At 53.6% G+C, this 19877-nt stretch overlaps 1 protein-coding gene across 1 annotated transcript in view; it reads right to left on the bottom strand.

Moving 5' to 3' along the window:
* Nucleotides 1-282: 282 nt before the first annotated feature.
* The window catches only part of FA2H (fatty acid 2-hydroxylase), a 42847-nt gene continuing 23252 nt past the window's right edge, over nucleotides 283-19877 (bottom strand). Inside the window, exons 3-7 of the mRNA XM_080644384.1 lie at nucleotides 10143-10285; nucleotides 9420-9526; nucleotides 4850-5022; nucleotides 3179-3431; nucleotides 283-1707 (exon numbers count right to left, since the gene is read on the bottom strand). Coding sequence (XP_080500510.1) covers nucleotides 1628-1707; nucleotides 3179-3431; nucleotides 4850-5022; nucleotides 9420-9526; nucleotides 10143-10285 — 756 coding nt within the window. The 3' untranslated portion in view covers nucleotides 283-1627. The remainder of the gene's footprint in view (nucleotides 1708-3178; nucleotides 3432-4849; nucleotides 5023-9419; nucleotides 9527-10142; nucleotides 10286-19877) is intronic.

Raw genomic sequence — 19877 nt, 5'->3', positions numbered from 1 at the left:
GATGGAAGTGACACCCCCCACACTCCCCAAACCCCCACCCCATGTGCAGGCAGTAAGGGGGAAGGCTGTCTGCAGATAATTTTAAAATAGTAATAAAACCAAGTCAGAAAATAAGAGTTGCTCAGCTTTTTATTATCACCATGGCCCAGCAAGTCTACACAACCTGGTCAGGGATAAACACCCCTCCCTGCTGGATGGACCGTACCCTCGCCCCACCTTCCAAGATGAAGTCCGGCGAATCAACACCAAGAAGTAGCAACCGTTCTTCGTTGGTTTCTTTTTAAATGTCTTTATTTTCAAAATATACAATTTATTTACACCTTTATTTCACAACTGTAGTTTGTATATTTATTCCAAAATCTTTAAATAACTCCGCAGTAAACAGTACAAATCACAGGAGCGGTCAAACTGCTTCTCTTTAGCCTTTATGCTCATCGAGTTTTTTAAAAGTTTCAAGTAGTAATGGTTTGTGGGTAAGAAGGGAACAAACATAGGACCGAAGGTTTACATAAGCTCAACACATAGAATTAGAAAGGGCAATCTGAGCAGCTACTTGAGCATTTATATAGTTTATAAATAAGACCCTCTCATGAGCAGTGAGGGTTTTGGTTATGAGGAAAAAGGGGCTGGAACCTCATCTGCTGGGGTCAGGGCGGGGGGGAAGGGGGGATAGGGAAGCCAATGGGGAGGGAGATAAGGCACCGAATAAAGGCTCCTTCGTGGCCTATGGAGGCACTGGCTGGAAGGGTCCTGAGTGGGGGGCAGGGGCCCACCTGTGCCAGGTGGAGGTCAAAAAAGGCTGGGAATGGGGTGGGGCTCCCACCCATAGAGGGGCCTCTTTAGCTGACCTTGGAGCAAAGCTTTGTGATTCTGGAGGCAGGGAGATGGCTAGAGCAGCTGGTGGTTCCTAAAGAAAGGGGCCTGGGCTCCCGCCAGCCTTGAGGCCAATACCAGCTAGCCTCGGCCCATCTGCACAGGCAGGTGAGGGCCGGGCCTGTGTCTCAGCCTGAGGCACCTGGTGGTACAGCTGGCATCTGTGATTGGCAGTGGATAGAGGCACTGCCCTGGGATCTGGGATGGCCTGTGGGAGGCATCATGCTGTCTCTTCCTGTGAGAGCCCTTCATCCACCTCAGTGTTCTCCACTCATCGGGAGAAAGCCAGAGCCATCAACCCCCCCCCCCCCCCGCCCCCGGGAAGGGAAGGTAGAGAGACTAGGGCAGAGGCCCTGCAGACCCCACTCTTTGCTGTGGGGATGGCTCCCAGGGAGCCCGAGGTGCTAAGACACAGGTGGATCACAGACCTGCCAGGAAGTCACAGGGGTCCGTTTCCATCATTCCCCTTGGCCACGTGCTAAAGCAGTCCTGTGGGCTGTTCTGGGCAGAGGTGCTGGTGGGAAGGCTGGGATGCTGCCGGAAAGAGCTAGTTCCTGAGGGCCATGTGGCCACCAAGTGGACGTGACCCTCCTGTGGTGGGTCGGGAGGGAAGTCTCAGTCTTTAGGGTCTCCCCAGCACCCTTCACCAAGCCCAAGAGCTGGACAAAGCCCATCCTGCCTGGCCAGGCAAACCTTCTTGCAGGGTCTGGATGGGGCGGGGGTGGGACAGGGGCCACAGTGGGGCGGGGAGTTGTCACTGGATCTTCAGGTGGGGTTCTTCCGGCATAAGAGTGTGGAAAATGTAGTCCCAAAATTTAGTGCTGATGCCAAATCCTAGAGAGGGAGACGAATAGGGAGAAGGTGAGGCACTGTCCAAGGAGGGGGAGAAATATGCTTGGAAAGGGAGCCAGGGGAGGGCCAGCACGCGGGAAGATTTTCACATCTGTCCCCGCTGGCCTTCCCAGCTCTCAGGGCCATCCTGGCAGAAGTCAGGAGCAGGGTACCAGTTTCCCAAGGATGCCTCTGGAGTAAACCCAAATCCTTTATCTGGCATGACTTCCTGGGAGAGCCTGGCCCCTGCCTGCCTCAGCCTCTTCCTTCTCTTTGAAGATGCCAAGTCTGTTCCTGCTTCAGTGCTTTGCACCTGCTACTCCTGAGATGCTCTTTCCCCAGATTTTGGGTGCTGGCTCCTTTTGACTTAGCTCTCAGCTCTAACGACATCTCCGCAGTGACGTCTTCCTGGACCACTTGACCTAGTGCTCTGCCATCCAACACGGTGGCCACTAGCCCATGTGACTGCTCAGCACTGAAAACGTGGCTAGAGCTACAAAGGGACTAAATTTCCAATTTCATTTAATTTTAATTAACTTACATTTCAATTTAAAAACGTATACTCGCCCTAGCCAGTTTGGCTCAGTGGATAGAGCGTTGGCCTGCGGACTGAAGGGTCCCGGGTTTGATTCTGGTCAAAGGCACATGCCTGGGTTGCAGGCTCGATCCTCAGTAGGGGGCGTGCGGGAGGCAGCCGATCAATGATTCTCTCTCATCATTGATATTTCTATCTCTCTCTCCCTCTCCTTCCTCTCTGAAATCAATAAAAATGTATTTAAAAACAAAAACAAAAACAAACACGTATACTCAATTCAATTACTGGAAATCTTTCAAGCATATCAGAGCAATTCGGGTATGTGAATCTACTTTTTTTTTTACTGTAAATTTTATATACTCTAAACACAGATTAAATATTTCCAATGAAAATTTAGCACCTGAATTGAGATGTGCTGTAAGTGCAAGATACACACTGGACACAGAAGACTTAACATAAGGAAAAAAAAAAGTAAAATATCTCATTAACAATATTTTACATTGATTATATCTTGACATGATAATGTTGTGGTTGTATTTGGCTTAATAAAATATGCTATTAAAATTAATTTCATCCATGTATTTTTACTGGCTCATGTGGCCACTAGAAATTTAAAAATCGCATCTGTGACTTGCATATTTTATTAGACAGAGCTGGACCCCTCCCCTGACTTATATGGTTCCTCTCACATCATCTTGCTTTACTTTCTTTGTGGCACTTATCACTCTCTGAAGTGATCTTTTACTATTGAGTGATTTCCTTGTTTGTCTCTGCACTGCCCCCCACACCAGAGAGTAGGATGGGAGCCCAGGCTTGCCTTGCTGTCTGTGGATCCCCAGAACCCAGAATAGTGCCTGGCCCTGGTAGGGGCTTAGTGGTAGCTGTCAAATAAGTAAGTGATGAAATGAGTGAGACTGGGAGGTGTTGACTGAGCCTTACCTGACTTCTGATGTGCAAAGTGATGCTTGACGTGGTGGGCCTTCATGCTGTACAGGTAGGAGCCCTTGTGCGGTGAGCCGAAGTGCAAGTAGTAATGGGTCATGTCGTAGAGGACGTAGCCCAGAAGGCCACCCGCAAACACAGTGCCCCCCACCGCCTCGGGCAGGAGGAGCTGCAAAGCTGTGTAGAAGAAGGCAATCACCAGCGAAGCTGGCGCAGGGGGGAAGACCAGGCGGGACTCATCGAAAGGTGCCTGTGGATGAAGAGGCTCACATGTCAGAACGCAGCTGGGGGCCTGCTTGTAGCCACAACAGAGACTTCCCTCAGGAGCATGGGGCAGAGCAGCCCAGCTGTCCCAGGGAGGGGCAGTGATTGTCAGGGGTAGACTTGGCACTCTCAGTGGCTTTGGGGAGAGCAGGCCACTATGCCAGAAAGTCCTGGAGAGACTGTCCTGTTCCCGGTTTCCAAGCCAGGCTAGGACCTAGAACACTGTGCAGGAACACGGGGGTGGATGTGATGTGGGCAGGATGTTCACGGTTTCGAGTCCCGCCTTATGTTCAAGAGGCCACTTTGGCTCTGGAATTTGTTAGATGCTAGAGAGGAGCCCCACCTCTGATGACCAGGTGGGGCACTTAGACCAGGGCCTGATGCTGTCTGGGAGGGCAACATACCGCCAACAGAGGCTAATGTGGATTCACATGGTGGGGTGATGCCAGAAGTGTTAGCATACTTTCTCCCCATCCGTCGTCCTAATAGGGGCTCTTCTTTGTTCCAAGGGGGTGTTGTCACATTAAACAAGAGAAATAAGCCGTAGGCTCTGGAGCTTTAAAAGCCAAAGGCCTGGCATAGAGGTAAGATTTTAGTGACGGATGGTGAGGATTCTGAGAAAGACAGACCCTCTCTGGGCTGGAAGAAAACACAGAAAGCAGGCAATAGTCATAGAGCGATATGCCGATGAGGGTCTCTCTCCCTCAGACCGGGAGCAGCAGGACCAGTGGTATGCTGGAGAGCCAGCTCTGGGAGGGAGGGAGGGAAGGAGGGAGAGAAAGAGGAAGAGATGGGCACCCTGGGACAGGCTGAGAACAGCACGGTGTGGGGACAGTGGGATGCAACTTCCTCTAGGCAGACCTGGCTTCCAATCGCTGCCACTGGGGCCATCATATTGGCCGTGAAGAGCCCCAGGGTGGTGGGTGGTCGAGAGTACAGACTCTGGAATCCAGAGAAGGAAACAAGATCCTGGCAGTGACAGGTGTGACCTTGGGTGAGTTCCTGGTTTAATTTCCCTAAGCCTGTTGGCTGCTCTGTGGAACGGGAAGAAGGAAGCTCCACATGGGCAGTGGTTGTTGACTCTTTTGCTCAGTGGTGTCTAGAATGGTGCCTGGCGCAGAGTGAGCACTCGGTGAACATTCGTTGAGTGAATGAACGAGTTGCTGTGAGGATCAAAGATGGTCCACGGAAGGAACCTGCGGAGTGCCCGGTGTCAGTAACGATGGCACACAGACACACATGCTCACTCTGTCCACGCCCGGTTCAGGTTAGGCCGCAGTCCTTCCTCCGAGCAACAGCAAATGCCCTGATTTCCCTTGTTCTCAGCCTGACTCCCAGAGAGATGGGCGGCTCCTGTGAATCAGGTAAAGCTGCAAGACCCCGGTGGGAGCCCGCCCTGCTCACCTTGTGGTGCTGGCCGTGCAAGATGAAGTGCAGCGTGATGAGGTAATAGCTGTTGCTGGGGGGCTTCATGTGGAACAGGAAGCGGTGGAGGAGGTACTCTGTTAGGCTCCAGAGGAGCATCCCCAGCACGAAGAGGCCCGGGAACATGGACTTAGGCATGGCTACCGAGTACTCTGCAGGGCGGCAAGAGAGAGGAAGGTCAGGGCAGATGGCCTCAGCAGGCAACAATGCCTGGTGGCTCCAGACGTCCATCTCACCCCCAACCCCCATCACCTTGCCCGGCTGGAGTGCTCAGTTGGTTGAGCATCATCCTGTGTGCTGAAAGGTATATTGCTGGTTTAATTCCCAGTCAGGGCACATACCTGGGTTGTGGGTTAGACATGGTCAGGGCATGTATGGAGGGCAACTAATCAATGTCTCTCACACCAATGTTTCTCTCTGTCTCTCTCTCTCTTCCTCTCTCTAAGCATATCCTGGTTGAGGATAAAGAGAAATCCTATCGAATAAAAGAGTAATATGCAAATTAACCATCACTCTGCTACACCCACAAGCCACTCCCACCAGCCAATCAGGAGCGAGTATGCAAATTAACCCAACCAAGATGGCTGCGGCCACGGAGAGAGCAGGAGGCTTGGGTTGACCCTGGTGATGGAGGAAGCCAAGCTCCCGCAGCCCTGGCCTGCCTTGGCCTCCGCTACAAAGTTTCAATTATAGAAGATAAATAAATCCCAACAAAAATGGCTGCGGCCAGGGAGCGAGCAGGAGGCTTGGCTCCGCTCAAGGCTACAAAGTTTCAATTATAGAAGATAAATAAACCCCAGATACCAGGGCCTCCACTTGGGTTGCTGGGGGGCGTGGCTGGCCTGCAAACCACCACAGGCCCCTCGCCCAGGCTGCCCCACACCCCAAGGGAACCCCCACCCTGATCCGGGACACCCTTCAGGGCAAACCAGCTGGCCCCCACCCGTGCACCAGGCCTCTATCCTATCTAATAAATGAGTAATATGCAAATTGACCATCACTCCAACACACAAAATGGCTGCCCGAATGTGGACACAAGATGGCCACCACAAGATGGCCAGCAGGGGAGGGCAGTTGGGAGGGACCAGGCCCGCAAGGGAGGGCAGTTGGGGGCGATCAAGCCTGCAGGGGAGGGCAGTTAGGGGTGACCAGGCTGGCAGAGGAGGGAAGTTGGGGGCGACCGGGCCTGCAGAGAAGGGCAGTTGGGGGGGACCCAGGCCTGCAGGGGAGAGCAGTTGGGGGGGGACCAGGCCTGCAGGGGAGGGCAGTTAGGGGTGACCAGGCCTGCAGGGGAGGGCAGTTAGGGGTGACCAGGCCTGCAGGGGAGGGCAGTTAGGGGTGACCAGGCTGGCAGAGGAGGGAAGTTGGGGGCGACCGGGCCTGCAGGGAAGGGCAGTTGGGGGAGACCCAGGCCTGCAAGGGAGAGCAGTTGGGGGTGACCAGGCCTGCAGGGGAGAACAGTTGGGGGTGACCAGGCCTGCAGGGGAGGGTAGTTGTGGGGGACCAGGCCTACAGGGGAGAGCACCTAGGGGTAATCAGGCTGGCAGGGGAGCAGTTAGGCATCAATCAGGCTATCAGGGGAGTGGTTAGGGGGTGATCAGGCTGGCAGGCAGAAGCAGTTAGGGGCAATCAGGAAGGCAGGCAGGCGAGCAGTTGGGAGCCAGCAGTCCGTCCTGGATTGTGAGAGGGATCCCAGATTGGAGAGGGTGCAGGCTGGGCTGAGGGACACACACCCCCGTGCACGAATTTTGTGCACCGGGCCTCTGGTAAAGAAATAAAAAAGAGTGCCCACAGAGCTCCCTGTTGCTTTTGTCCATGTGAGGACACAGGAAGTCTGTGACCTGGAAGAGGACCTTTGCCTGACCAGGCTGGCACCCTGATCTGAACTTCCAGCTTCTAGATCTGGGAGTAATACATTTCTGTTGTTTATAAGTCACCCAGTCTGTGACGTTTTGCTGTAGCAGTCCAGATGGCTAAGACCCCTGAGAAGACCCCTTGGTGGCATGGGGGAGAGGGAAGGATGATCCCAATTAAGCCAGGAGAGCTGGGCAGTCATTGATGGAAAATGTGAACCACCAGGGACTGGAGAGCAAGAGGGACAGGAAAACACACAGAGAAATCTCAATGGACAAGACTCAAAATCATAGCATATGAGGAAGATCTGAAAAAAAAACACCTGAAGATGATTAGCATGGAGGCGAGAAGACTGGAGATGTAATTGTCAACTGTGAGGTTCCCAACACCCACCCTCTCATGCCAGCCTGCAGTCCTTGAGGCTCTTATTTCTTTTCTCCATTTTGTTCATTTCTTTTTTGTTGTTAATCCTCACCCCAGGATATTTTTCCCATTGACTTTTAGAGAGAGTGAAAGGAAGGGAAGGAGAGAGAGAGAGAGGAACATCAATGTGAGAAACATATCAACTGGCCACAGACTTCTGTCTTGACCTTATTTGGGCTCCCACCACACAATCCTCATAGAGGCCCCCATCCCTACCCAGCATGCCATGTGGTTCGGGCCTAGCACTCACTTAACCTGCTTCCAGGCACTGCACTTGGGGACATCCTGAACTGCAGAACCCCCCTGCTTTTCCAAACACATTCATGCACACATCTAGGAATTTCAGCTGTGAGCTGGTGTCTCTGCTCAGCCTCCACTGCTTCTCGGCTCCCTGACTCTTCTGCATGGATGCTAGTGCTCCCTTTGTCCAGCAGCTGTGTGGGGACCTGTCAGCCGCCCCTTGCCTAGCTCTGTGGCTCTTTCGTTCTCTGCCTTGCCTGACGAGCAGGGAGGTGAGGGAGGCCTGTGGACACATATCTTACGCTGCCATTGCCAGCATCATGGCCACGGGCTCTACACTGGGCCTTTATTAACCAGCACATCTCAGCTCTCTGCAGAGGCCTGCAGTTCTGACCAAGCCCTCAGATCACCCTCCCTGTCATGCAGAAGAGCCCCCTCCTATAGGTCAAGTCTCCGCCCACTCCCTCACCCCAGCATCATCCCTGTTGGTGCATCTGCCCCGGAGCTGGTACCGAGTGGCATCTCTAGAGGAATCCTGCAGAGGGACCTGGGCCAAAGCTCCGGCAGCCCCTTCCCCCTCCGGCCGCCAGCCCTGGCGGCACTGCCACTGTTGCTGATTGTTAGGGGAGCCCTGGGTGGACAGTGGGCGATTCAGTGAGCAGGCTTTCTGAGCAACAAGCCCTGTGCTGTGCCTGAGCTATTCAGCGTGGGCAGAAAAGGGTAACCTTGGCTCTCGGGGTGTGCATGTTAACCCTTGGTGACCGGGTGGAGTTCTGGGCTCTGGGGAACTTCCTGCATCTTGTTTATCCCCTACCACATCCTGGTCCACGCAGGAAAACAGAGGCTCCCATCACTGTGGCTGTGGCCCCGCTCATCTACACCATTCAGGTCCTCTGCTTGCCACTTCCAGGAGCCGTGGGCAGGAGAGAAGCCTCAGAGTGGGGGCAGAGGGAGCCTGCATCTGGCAGAGAGGGGGCGCTCCAAGGGCTCACAGTCAGGAACATTACACGTGTTTGGGAAAGCCCCCTTGAGCTACCCCAGTACCTTCTCCTGCCTGTCCCCTCCCCTGGCCTCCATCTGAGCCTCCTGCCACCGCCCTGAGGCAGGCTGTGCTAGGACGATCAGACCCCCAGGGCAGGCGGCATGGACCTGGAGGCCTAAGGGAGGCGGTAAGCTTGGGAGGCGGGCTGACAGAAGTAGCCGTACCCAAACCCATGGCTGCCCTGAGAGACTCAGTCCCCTAGGCTCATTGGCACCCCTTCTCTCTGTCCCCTGATCCCTGAGGCTGGAGGGCGCCTGGCATCTACATCCTAGCCACATGACCCTGAGTCACTTGCGTGACTTCTCTGAGGCTCCATTTCCTCATCTCGAAAGGGCATGATGATAGTACCTTTCTCATGAGGCTGTTGGGAGGGTTAACCAAGATGGTCCCTTGAAGGCACCAGGCTTGGCACGTAGAAAGTGCTCATTAGAGGTTAGTGGGGCTGTGACTCCGAGCCAGGGGTTCTGCTGCCTAGACCTTTGCCCAGGAGACACTGCAGGACAATCCCAGATCTTTCTCTTCCAGGTTCTAATCTGTGCTGTGTTCATGGGCCATTCTGAGTCTAGCTCTCAGCTGTGCCACGTGGTGAATGATTTAATTTAGTTTCTTGACAATCCCAGATCATACCTTATCTAGTATTAGACTCAGTGCTAAACCCCTTTCTTTATTGCTGTCTCCTGACAAATGATTTTATTTAGTTTCTGTTAATGCATTGCTGTTCTCATTCTCCTCCCCTGCTCCTGCTCCTCCTCCACCTCTTCCACCTCTTCCTCATCTTTTTTCTTCTTCTTATAATCCATTCAGGATTGGGGCTGAGGGAGTCTGACAACATTTTTCTTTGGTAGACTATTTCTACAGAAAGGTCTCACTTCACAATGTTTGTAATACAGTTTTGGGTTCTGTCTTTGCAGAAACCTAGTGCCAAAAAGAACACCAAGGTCTCCCACCTCCAGGAGCCATGGGAGCAGATCAGGAAGTGACCAACATTACCTGTGGTGAAGGAAGTGAAGAGTCGGACATTGCCCTGGGCGAAGGTTCGATAGTGGGACCAACTGAGGTACAGCATCAGGGGCATCCAGATGACGGGGACACTGTACCTGCAGGAGGGCCACCAGGGTGAGAGATATACATGCTCAGGGGCTCGCCGGGGCCAGCTTTCCCAACACACTCTTGACTAGAGGGGGGATGACATGATACCAAAGCACGTGTAGAGAGCATGTGGAGACCTGGGGTCAAAGGGGCACTGCTGGGCGGGTGGGAAGGAGAAAACAGAAGGAAGGCCGTGAGTCTATCTGCCGTGAGTCTATCTCTGTGAGTCTCTGAAATGAGTTATTGGCAGAAAAGAACTGTGTCCCTGTGGCTACAGATTCTGTGCAGCTGAATAGATGCTGACCTCTTGTGGCAAAGGAGCTAATTGCAGGCAAAATTGTTCCCATGGGCATTAGAGGTGGAAACCCTTCATAGGAATCTGGAATAGCACAGGGGTGGCATTCAGAGTGGTTTCTGGCTATATGTTGGTGTGTCACTCACTCAGTGAACAAACCTTGCATAGGAATGGATTATACCTATGGCATGTTCCACTATCCCCGAGAGCTTACAGTATAGCTCTGGGCTGGGATTGGGGGAGAACCCAAATGCCCCTTCCCCTATTGTATCTGACTGACACCATCAGGAGAGAGGGACAGCCCACCATGGACTCAGTGCGGGGCTCACCAGACAGTCTTGGTGAGGGCCTCGATGAAGTCTGAGTAGAAAAGGCGGATGGGCCTGGTCACTGGCTGGTGGACCCACTCATCATACTTCTCTCCCAAGTGGCCTACCTGCCACAGTAGGGGCTTCCGCCAGTCTACCAGGTCCTGCAAGAGAAAAAAGTCAGTGGACACTTGATATTCACACCTGCACACATTCATTCTCCTGTCTCCTAGTTATAGTATCACAGTCACCATCCTTTACCTCATGTGGTCGGTATAAGGCTACTTGCCCTCTCGCTTTAGTGATTCAGGACTTGAGCAAGCCACTCATGTCAGCTCCCGGCCACAGAAATGAGATCCAGGACAGGCTCATGACCTAAGCTGGTGCAATAAGCCATCAGACACTCTCTCTTCCTGCTGGACTGGCCAAGTTGGCGGGCATGAGCCTGAGGACTCAGTTAATACAGAAGGTGGCCAATCCAGGATCTAAAGACACCAAATCCAGGTGATGACACCTGAGCACCCAGATTCATCTATGCCTGAAGCTTGAAGGCCTGCCCAGGACACTGTAAGTATAGGAGCCAATGCATTCTGTACTAGGAATGAAACAGGTCCTTTCTCCTCTACCAGAGGCTTTCTTCTTGGTGTTGGCCTGGGCAATGCACATAATTTAATAGCACATTAGCACATGCAAATAATTTATAAATAATTTAAATGGAAATATAATAGAAAATGTGCTCTAAATGTTTTACTTATCTATACTAATAATAGAGGAATATGCAAATTGTCCGGGGCTCCATCACAGTAACGACCAAACAGCAGGCCGGCAGGGGGGTTAGTGAGGGACAACCAAACGACTGAACAGCAGGCTGTGGCGGGGGCGGGGGGGCAGTAAGGGGCGACCAGGTCTGCGGGGGGGGGGGGCAATTGTGGGCAACCAGGCTGGCAGGGGGGCAGTTAGGGGTGATCAGGCCAGCAGGCAGAGGTGGTTAGGGGTAATCAGGGTGGCAGGGGGAGCAGTTAGGGGTGATCAGGCAGGCAGGCAGGCAGGTGAGCAGTTAAGAGCCAGCGGTCCCAGGTTGTGAGAGGGATGTCCGACTGCCAGTATCAGGCCTAAACCGGCAATTGGACATCCCCTGAGGGGTCCCGGATTGGAGAGGGTGCAGGCTGGGCTGAGGGGACCCTCCCCCCATGCATGAATTTCGGGCACCGGGCCTCTAGTAGGGATATAAGATCAAAAAGTTTGGAAGCTGCAGTTCTAGGTAATGGGAAGCCCTTAAAGATTTATGATGAGTCAATGTATTGTAGATTAATCTGAACCAAAATCAGGAAACCAAAACCAGTAAAGGACAATGAAGTTGTAGTGAGGGGTCACTTTCAAAGCCTGGCTCTATCATTTATCAGCTGTGGGGTCCTGGGCAAGTGCCTTTGCCTCTCAGAGCCCCTCAGCCCTCTTGTCCTAAAGCTGATGTGCCCACCACCCATAAGAGAGAGGGCAGAATATGTTCTGTATTTGGCACATAGTGGATGTCAATAGATCTCCAATACAAGGGAGTTAGGTGGCTACTGCAGGTGAGAAGGGGGGTGGTGTCAGGAAAGAAAAGGAGAGGAGAAAGAGATACATGGAGGAAGAGCCCTCGAGCCTGGGAGAAAGAGTCAACAGTGATTCTGCAACCTGCCTTCCTCATCCGTGGCTGGACTCTCATCCTTGCACAGGCCTCCCCCCCAAAGCTTTCAGCCCTGCTGGAGGCGAAGCTAGCCCTGCCATCACAGCCTTGGAGCAGGGGCGTAGGGCTCTTGGGCAAACAGGGCAGGTCACTGAGTGGTCTCTCTGTGCCTGCCACTAGAGGAAAAGGCCCAAAGATGGTTGTGGTTTCCTGTTATGTGAACTTGGCAGTTCCAGGGTGCGGGCTGTCTTCCTGCTTCCCAGGCTGGAAGAGGACTCTGGTCAGCCCAGAAGCATCCCATCCAGCACCCATTAAACAAGGCAGCCATCCAAACCCCACTGAGTCGCTTGACTTTCTCCAGTCCCCACATCTCCTTGACTTTTCCCCCTGGGTCTAGCAGGAAATAGATTCACTGGGTGCCTACTGTCTCATTCCTTCCATTCCTCTACCTCAGGTCTCTACACACACATACCCAGCACCACCACCACCACCACCACCAGGAAAAAAAACTGGAAGAACCAGCTATTGCTCTGTGTTTACACTTTATCTTATGCAGCCTACAGAGCCCCACCTCAAAAGAAGGGAGGCCAGGGTCATGGGGAGAACTTGAGGTTTTGCCCCAATTGCAACACCATTGAGAGCTAACACTCAGAGCAATTGTTATATGCAGGCATGACTCTAAACACTTAATAATTTGATCTTCAACATACCCCTAACTAGGCAAGTACTGTTATTACTGTCATCTTGCAGATGGGGGAACTGAAGCAGAAGAACTTGCCCAAGGTCACCCAGGTATGTGTCTTTGATGAATTGGCCCCGTAATCATTGGGAAATAGCCATCTTGGTCCTTGGTAATACTCCTTGTCCTGAATCTTAATAGAGCCACACCAGGCTTCCTTATGCTTGGTTGGCATGATCTAACTTTCCCCATCCTTTTTCTTTTTTTATTGATTAAGGTATTACATATGTGTCCTTATCCCCCCACCATCCTTTTACTTTCAAACTATGTACATCTTTACATTTAAAGTGCATCTCTCGGGTCTTGCTTTTTTTTTTTTTTTTTTTTTTTTAATCTAGTCAATCTCTGCCTTTTATTTGTAGTGTTTAATCCATTTTTATTTAATGTTGTGGCAGTCCCACCATCTTGCTGTTTGTTTTCTGTTTGTCTCCTCTATTCCTCTTTTTCTTCCTTGTTTGTATTAATGACATATTTAAAAATATCCTACAGATGATAATACGCATCCTTAACTTATTACTATCTTTCTCAAATGAAAATCCAGGTTTTCATATGTTCTACTTTTCTATGTTGCACATGGCACTCCATGCTGGTTTTTCATTTGTCCACTTAATTCGAATTAACTGCCTTAGACAATGAATGCTTCCAGCTATTCACAGGGGTGCATGCGGCCAGTCAGGCCTCTCTCTGAACCTTGCTGTGGTTTGGGCAAATTTTCACCTGTTGATGCATTTTGCCCTTATTTTATAGAGAGTAGGAACAGCATAGGATTCACAAGTTTGATTCGGTTGAGACCCAGGAAAAATGTCTAGGCAGGCAGCAAACAGGGACTCCAGCCTGGAACTTCCACCCAACTGTGAGGGAAACAGAACAGGAGGACAGAGCAGGTGTGGAGAGCTGAAGCTAGATTGCTGAAGAAGCGTTTGTATACAGGGGTGGTGGGAACAGAGCCAGCACCATCCCCAGGTCCCCAGCTCCTTGGAACACAGGGTCTTTCAGTTGATGCCCTGTTGCCCATCTGACCTTTGTACATGACGTCAGATCCTCCCTGAACAGTCCAGTAGGCAGTCACCATACAAATGGTGGCCTCGCTGTCTAGAGTTGGTCCCAAGGCTGCCTCTGACCAGCTCGCTGGCCCTGGAGGGCCTCAAACCCAGGCTCTGTGTCTAGCCCCCAGTGCATTTCTGTGACAGAGTGGCTCCAGGAAGGCCACTTCATTCCAGGGGCTAAAGCACCACCCTGGAGGACTCCCAGGAAGGCTCACTCTTACTCTGCAAACATCTCCTCAGTCCCCAAAGGCCAACGCCTGTACTTCTACCACAGTAGCCTCAGCCCACGATTCCAGGGGAAGTAAAATGAGCTTCCATGTAAGTGGAGACGTCCACCTACTGACTCTTCCCCATTTTATGGGTGAGGACACTGAGGCCCAGGGGGCTTACTTGATTCTTGGGAGGGGGTTGGTTGGCCCTGAAGTGGGAGCCTCCTTTCTCCCCTCCCCTTCCACACAGTCTCCCAGGAGCTGGGACATTCACTGTGTGCTCAACTTGCTTTAGACGGTACAAGTACTGACAGGGTGTCTTTCCTCAATACTCTTCCAGTTCTGATTATTGAAGAGGAAGTCTCATCTGGGTGCTAATATGCTCAACATCTCTCACTGGCTGGTCATTTCCAACGTGGCAGCTGGCTGAAAACTCATCATGGGAAGAAAGGATGCAAAAAATGATAGCTCGGATCCCGTGAGTGGGGAGGGTCTCAGGATAAATTTCATTTCCTACCCTACCTGGCAGAGGACCCCTTGGCAAACCCTCCCACAAATGGCTCTCTTGCTCCCAAGCTGATGCTGGGTCCTGCCCTCTTCCCACCCCTACTTCCTAAGGCTTGTGGGGCTGGGGAGGCATCAAAGGCATCCGCAAAAGTCTGACAGCCTCTGTAGCAGGTCAGGTCGGGGAAAGGAGTTCTGAATAGATCATACCTCCAGTTCTCAGCCATTTGGGGGCTTCCGTAGCAACCCTCACAAATAGCAAATCTTCCTTTACACAGCTGTGGAACCTGTTGCTCAGAGAGGGCAAGCGATTCACTTAGGGTTGCCCAGCTAAAGCGAGACCGCATAGTTGAGGGTGAGGGGTCTTTTGGTGAACTGCAAGACCCCAAGCAGCAGGCTGGGCCCCCCAAAACACATGCAAGTCCAGGGAGAGTTTGGTTAAAGCACCTAGTGCCAACTGTGTGTGTTTCGTTCCCCTCCCCCACCCAGCTCTGCCCCTGCCCTAAAGGGAGGGGGAGGGCCTCGGCCTCTCCCGGCTATGCCAGGAATGCAGCTGCAGCAGGGCCAGGCAGGGGGAAAGGGCAGCCTGCCGCCCAGAGGGTGGGTAGAAGGGCATGCGTGCTGCCAGGCTGGGGAGGGGGCCTCCTTCGCTCGCTCCTTTCCCAGGTGCCCCTCCTCCTGGGCAGCACGAAGCCAGGTGGCACAGAGCTCTTTCCCAGGGCAGCCCCAGCGCAGGAGCAGGAGCTGGTACCTGCTGCTCTGCAGACGGGGCACATGCAGGGAGAGGGGGCAGCTGCTCTGTGCCAGCAGCTCCTCCCACGACCACAGTCGCAGGCTGAGGCAATTGAGAAATGCCCGCCCAGACCCCAGAGCTCACAGCTCCGGGGCAGCTTTCTGAGCCAGGAAGGCTGCGATGGGCTTCCAACCTGTGGGGGTTGGTGGGAAGGGGAGTGAGGACAAGGAGCCGGACAGGAATCCCAGGACATAGTGTCCTGCATCCTGGTCACAGCCCCCTGGGCTCAGACTTCACAGCCATTCTCCTTTGTGAGTTGTGATGTGGATAACTAGGGCCTGCAACGACCCCACTTTACAGATGAGGAGACAGGTCAGACGCTCAGCTGCAGATGTTGGAGGTGGGACCTGCACCTCAGTCCATCTTAACCCAGAACCAGCAGGCCTGTCAGCTGGCTCAGGACCCCATGGTCAGAGTCAGCCAGCACAGAGGCTGTGAGGGACCCAGCAGGGGTATTCAGTGTGGGGGTCCATGGGGGCCCTTGGTGGCCTTGCAGAGGTGGCTCCTCTAACTGGAAGCTCCTATGTTCAAGTCCACAGAGGTGGTTCTGGACCAGCGTCCTCCTCCCTATATCCAGGTGATGGGGTCGCTCAGTGGTCGGCAAACTCATTAGTTAACAGAGCCAAATATCAACAGTACAACGATTGAAATTTCTTTTGAGAGCCACATTTTTTAAACTTAAACTTCTTCTAACACCATTTCTTCAAAATAGACTCTTCCAGGCCGTGGTATTTTGTGGAAGAGCCACACTCAAGGGGCCAAAGAGCCGCATGTGGCTCACGAGCTGCGGTTTGCCGACCACTGCGGTAGCTGGGAGGTGGCCTCAGGTTCCCCCTGTGAGGGTTCAGGGAACTGAGAGTGGCTAGGAGCAGAAGGGGTGAAGGGGTCAAAGCCCCCTTCGAGGGAGGATCGCCATGTACCATGCAGAATGCCAGTGTGACCTCAGTGCTTGGGACAGAACAGCAAAGTGTCTCTGCCACCTCTCCCCCTCATCCTAAAGAGAAGTGGGCTGGTATTGCACTGGCTGCTCGCATTCTGATACCCTGTGTACCCTCTTCCGGGTCCTCCTGACAACCCCACACTGTAGGGATGGGAATGACTTCCTCCCACTAGCTGAGGGAGAAACAGAACATAGCTGCCTATGGTCACCCAGCGGCATCTCCAACTCGAGCCTGCCCCGTCCACTGCCCTCACAGGACACAGAGGGTGGTGCCCAGCCCTCCTACCTGGTTTCTCCCTGGAGGGGGGGGTTAGGGGGGTGTTTTTGAGCAATCCTGAGCTCTTTGAAGAGGGGCCATGGTCTCCAGGCCAGGGAGCAAACAGGGAGAAAACTCAAGACCCTGACAGTCTTGGGGAGGTCGCTGTGGGTCCCTCTGGGCTGCCAGGTAGACGGGCGGGCATCCCTCTGGGGCAGGTCAAGGGGAGAAAGGAGCCCAAGGTGACATGGAGGGGTGATGCAGAATGCTGGGAGGTGAGCCAGGGCAGGCCCAGAGGGCCCTTGTTCAGACCCAGGGGCTATTTTCCTGAGAAGTGACTTAACTGAGGATCCCAAAAGGTTCACCCGAGTGGCCAATATCAACATCTGCCAGGCCCCGGGGACCCTTGGAGCAGCCCCTGATGCTAAGGAGTGCGTGCGCAAATTTGTGTGTGTGTGTGCCAAGGGGACTTCGAGAGCCCACTGCTGCATTGTGCTTTGTGACACCTGGCTGGATGAGTCTACCTGTCTCTTAAGGGAAGAAAGTGGCTTCTACCCAGTGGAGGGAGAACGGGTTCTGCTGGAGTCTGGCTTAGCCTGAGGGGCGGGATGGGGAAGAGGATGTGCAAAGCTTCGGAGACACCTCCCTCCGGGGATCTGCTCAGCCTCCTCCCACCCTCTGCCACCCCCTCTCCCAGGCACAGGCCTCAAGGGTGGGCAGGACACGTGGAGGGGCACTCACAGGGGAGGGGCTCAGCAGTAAGCACTGGCTGTGCTAAGCGAACCAGCAGAGTGACTTTGGGCAGGCGACTGAAGCTCTTCCTCATTGTTAAATTGGGATCTGAAAATCTTATCTATTCTGTTGTGAGAGTATTAAATTAGATAATTGAATCATAAATTTAAAATGCTTGGCCTGCAGTGTCTGGCACACAGTAAGAGCTCAATAAAAGAAATGTTAATTTGTTAATTCGGCCCTAACTCTGCTGCCCAGAGGGATTTGGGCAGGGACTTCTGCAAACACTTTAAATCACACCAGTTTCATCTGGTATCAGAAAGCTGGCCCGAAAAGTGGGCAGATAGATGGAGGAGGCTGCCAGGGGAGGGCTCGGAACCCACACAGTGAAGCAGTGAAAAGAGCGGGTGGGACAAATGGGACAGGTGTGTCCAGAGCCAGGAACAGTGGGAAGCTCCTGCCACCTGTACTGGGCAAGCCCCAGGCAGGCTGGGCTCCAGAAAACAGGATGTGTAGGGTATAGTGCAGGGTGAGGGGCTGGAACCTGGATTCTCATCCCACAAGGAAGCCTGGATCCTGCCTGACTGGGTGATCGGAGGGATGACTTAGAAATGGTTCTAATAGCCCAGCTGATGTGGCTCAGTGGTTCACCTTCAACCCATGAACCAGGAGGTCATGGTTCGATTCCCCGTCAGGGCACATGCCCAGGTTGTGGGCTCGATCCCCAGTAGGGGGTGTGCAGGAGGCAGCTGATCAATGATTCTCATTTTTTATTTTTCTCTCTCTCTCATCCTCTCCCTTCTTCTCTGAAATCAATAAAATATATATTTTTTAAAAAGAAATGGTTCCAATAACCTTCCATGCAGAACCTGATAATCAGACTATACCACACCTCTAAGCAGGGTGGGGGGCCCCTGGGCTGGTTTCCTGGCCCTTCTGCTGTACCTCCTCCCTGTGCCCCAGCACCCCAGGTCCCCTGGCTCTTTCCAGCATGGCCAACTCTGTCCCACCTCCTAGGGGAGGCGTGGCCCTGGGAGCCCAAGGCTCCCTTCCTCAGCAGTGCCCAGAGGAGCTCCCCTTGAATGCAAAACACGAAGGGTTAATTTTGGCAAGTCCCTTTGCCCTAGAGGTAGATGAATTTTTAAAAAAACGGGGGTGGGGGGGGCAAAGAAAGCACTGTTCCCTCTTCCTGGGAAGCCCAGCTCCCCAGGCTGGGTCTCCTGGGGGGGCTGGGAGCTCCTTGCTAGGGTGGTTCTCCTTACCCTCTCTAGGTCCAGCCCTTGCCCCTCTCTCTCAGCCCTGATGGGAGGAAGACAGAAGGTTGTGTGAAAGAATGACAGAGGCGGGGAAGGTGAGTCAGGCATGACCTGTCTGAACATGCTGGCAAGGAGCCAGGAGCAGGCCCTGGGGGAGGAGGGGGAGGGGAGGCCCCTCATCCCCTCAGGTGGGAGCACAGGTGATGGTGGGACAGGCCTGGGTGGCATTGATCCCTACCCACCCAAACCCCCATGCAGTGACGGGGCTGGGGACCTGCAGCCCAGATAGACTGGGAGGATCCTTCCCCGAAGCAGGATACTTATCCAACCCTGGTCAATTCCCTCGGTAAAGTATTTTCTTTCCAACGTCTCACTCTAACCCCTAAGCCAAGCCCACAGATGCTGGTGCCAAGGATCCCTCTTCATGGCTCCTTTTAGTCCCGCCCCCTGGCCTTGAGCCCTGAGCTGACTGCTGCAGCCCCTTCTCTGTCCTGCCCTCAGCCCCACCCTCCTCATCTCCCTCTGAAGCTCCTCCTATCCCAGGGCTGAGGTCCTGACTCCACAGCTTTGGGGTACTTGTACCATTCAAGCTGGCTGTCTCCCCCTCCGTCCTGCCCGCATGCAGAACAAGCCCAAGTGCCCAAACTTCCAGAGAAGTCAGCCATTTGTAGCAAGACTCCCCAGCCTCAGCCCGGCCTGGGCACTGAGCACTGGTGGCCAACCTGGGGCTCAGAGCCAGCACACCAGGTTCCAGTGAGCACCCTGGGGGCCTGCCGTGGAGTCCGGCTAGCCTTCTCCTCCCCGGTCTTCTCCTTCCCTTTAGGTTACATGCCTCTGGAAGGGGATGGGCATGGAACAACCTGTCCCAGCCTGTCCTGTAGAGCACACACGCATGTCCTTGTTGTGGGCTGACCGCTCCCTCAAAGGCGGTGCAATTCCCCTGTGACAGACACCATCCCCGAGTTCCTGGAGTCAGGGCCTCAGGAGTCCTGGCCAAAGGGGCCCAGCAAACAGTAAGCTTTCCAGAGACCCCACCTTTCCTCTGCTCACCTTCCTCTGCTCACCTTCCTCTGCTCACCTTCCTCTGCTCACCTGTGTCCCTTGGGCATGCTTCTCCCCAGGTGGTACTAACTGTTGACAGGGTCGGGGAGGGTCTGTCCTCCCACCAGATTGTGAGCTGCCTGGCTCAGAGGCCTGCCCTGCTTGTCTCTTACCTGACGTCCAGCACAGGCAGGGACAGGTATGGATAACCCACTCGTGTCTTTTCCAGGGAGAAATGACATTGGGACAGTCCTATGACCTAGGCTGGAGGGAAATGGCTCCTACATCTGGTTCCCTCCAGGGCCCCCAGGCCACACTGCTTCTCCTCCCGCGCCCCACACGTAGAGGTTCCATTTCCACCTGGGACCAACAAAGGGGGCCTGCCTAATCCCCCGAGATGCTGGCCTCTGAACACCAAGAGAGGTTTGGTGTCGGGCTCTGCAGACAAACACTGCAGATAGTTCGCTCTGCCTCCACCGCCCCAGCAGGTCCAATGGTGACCCTTGCAAGTGATTGCTGGTGCCTGGGCAGCTCTGCCTGTGCACTGGTCAAGCTGGCTGTCTGGGCATGTTGA

This window comes from Plecotus auritus, assembly GCF_963455305.1.
Source record: "Plecotus auritus genome assembly, chromosome: 10".
Classification (NCBI taxonomy): Eukaryota; Metazoa; Chordata; class Mammalia; order Chiroptera; family Vespertilionidae; genus Plecotus; species Plecotus auritus.
Note: the sequence above shows the minus strand (reverse complement) of the source record. Positions and strands in the feature narration are given on the sequence as shown.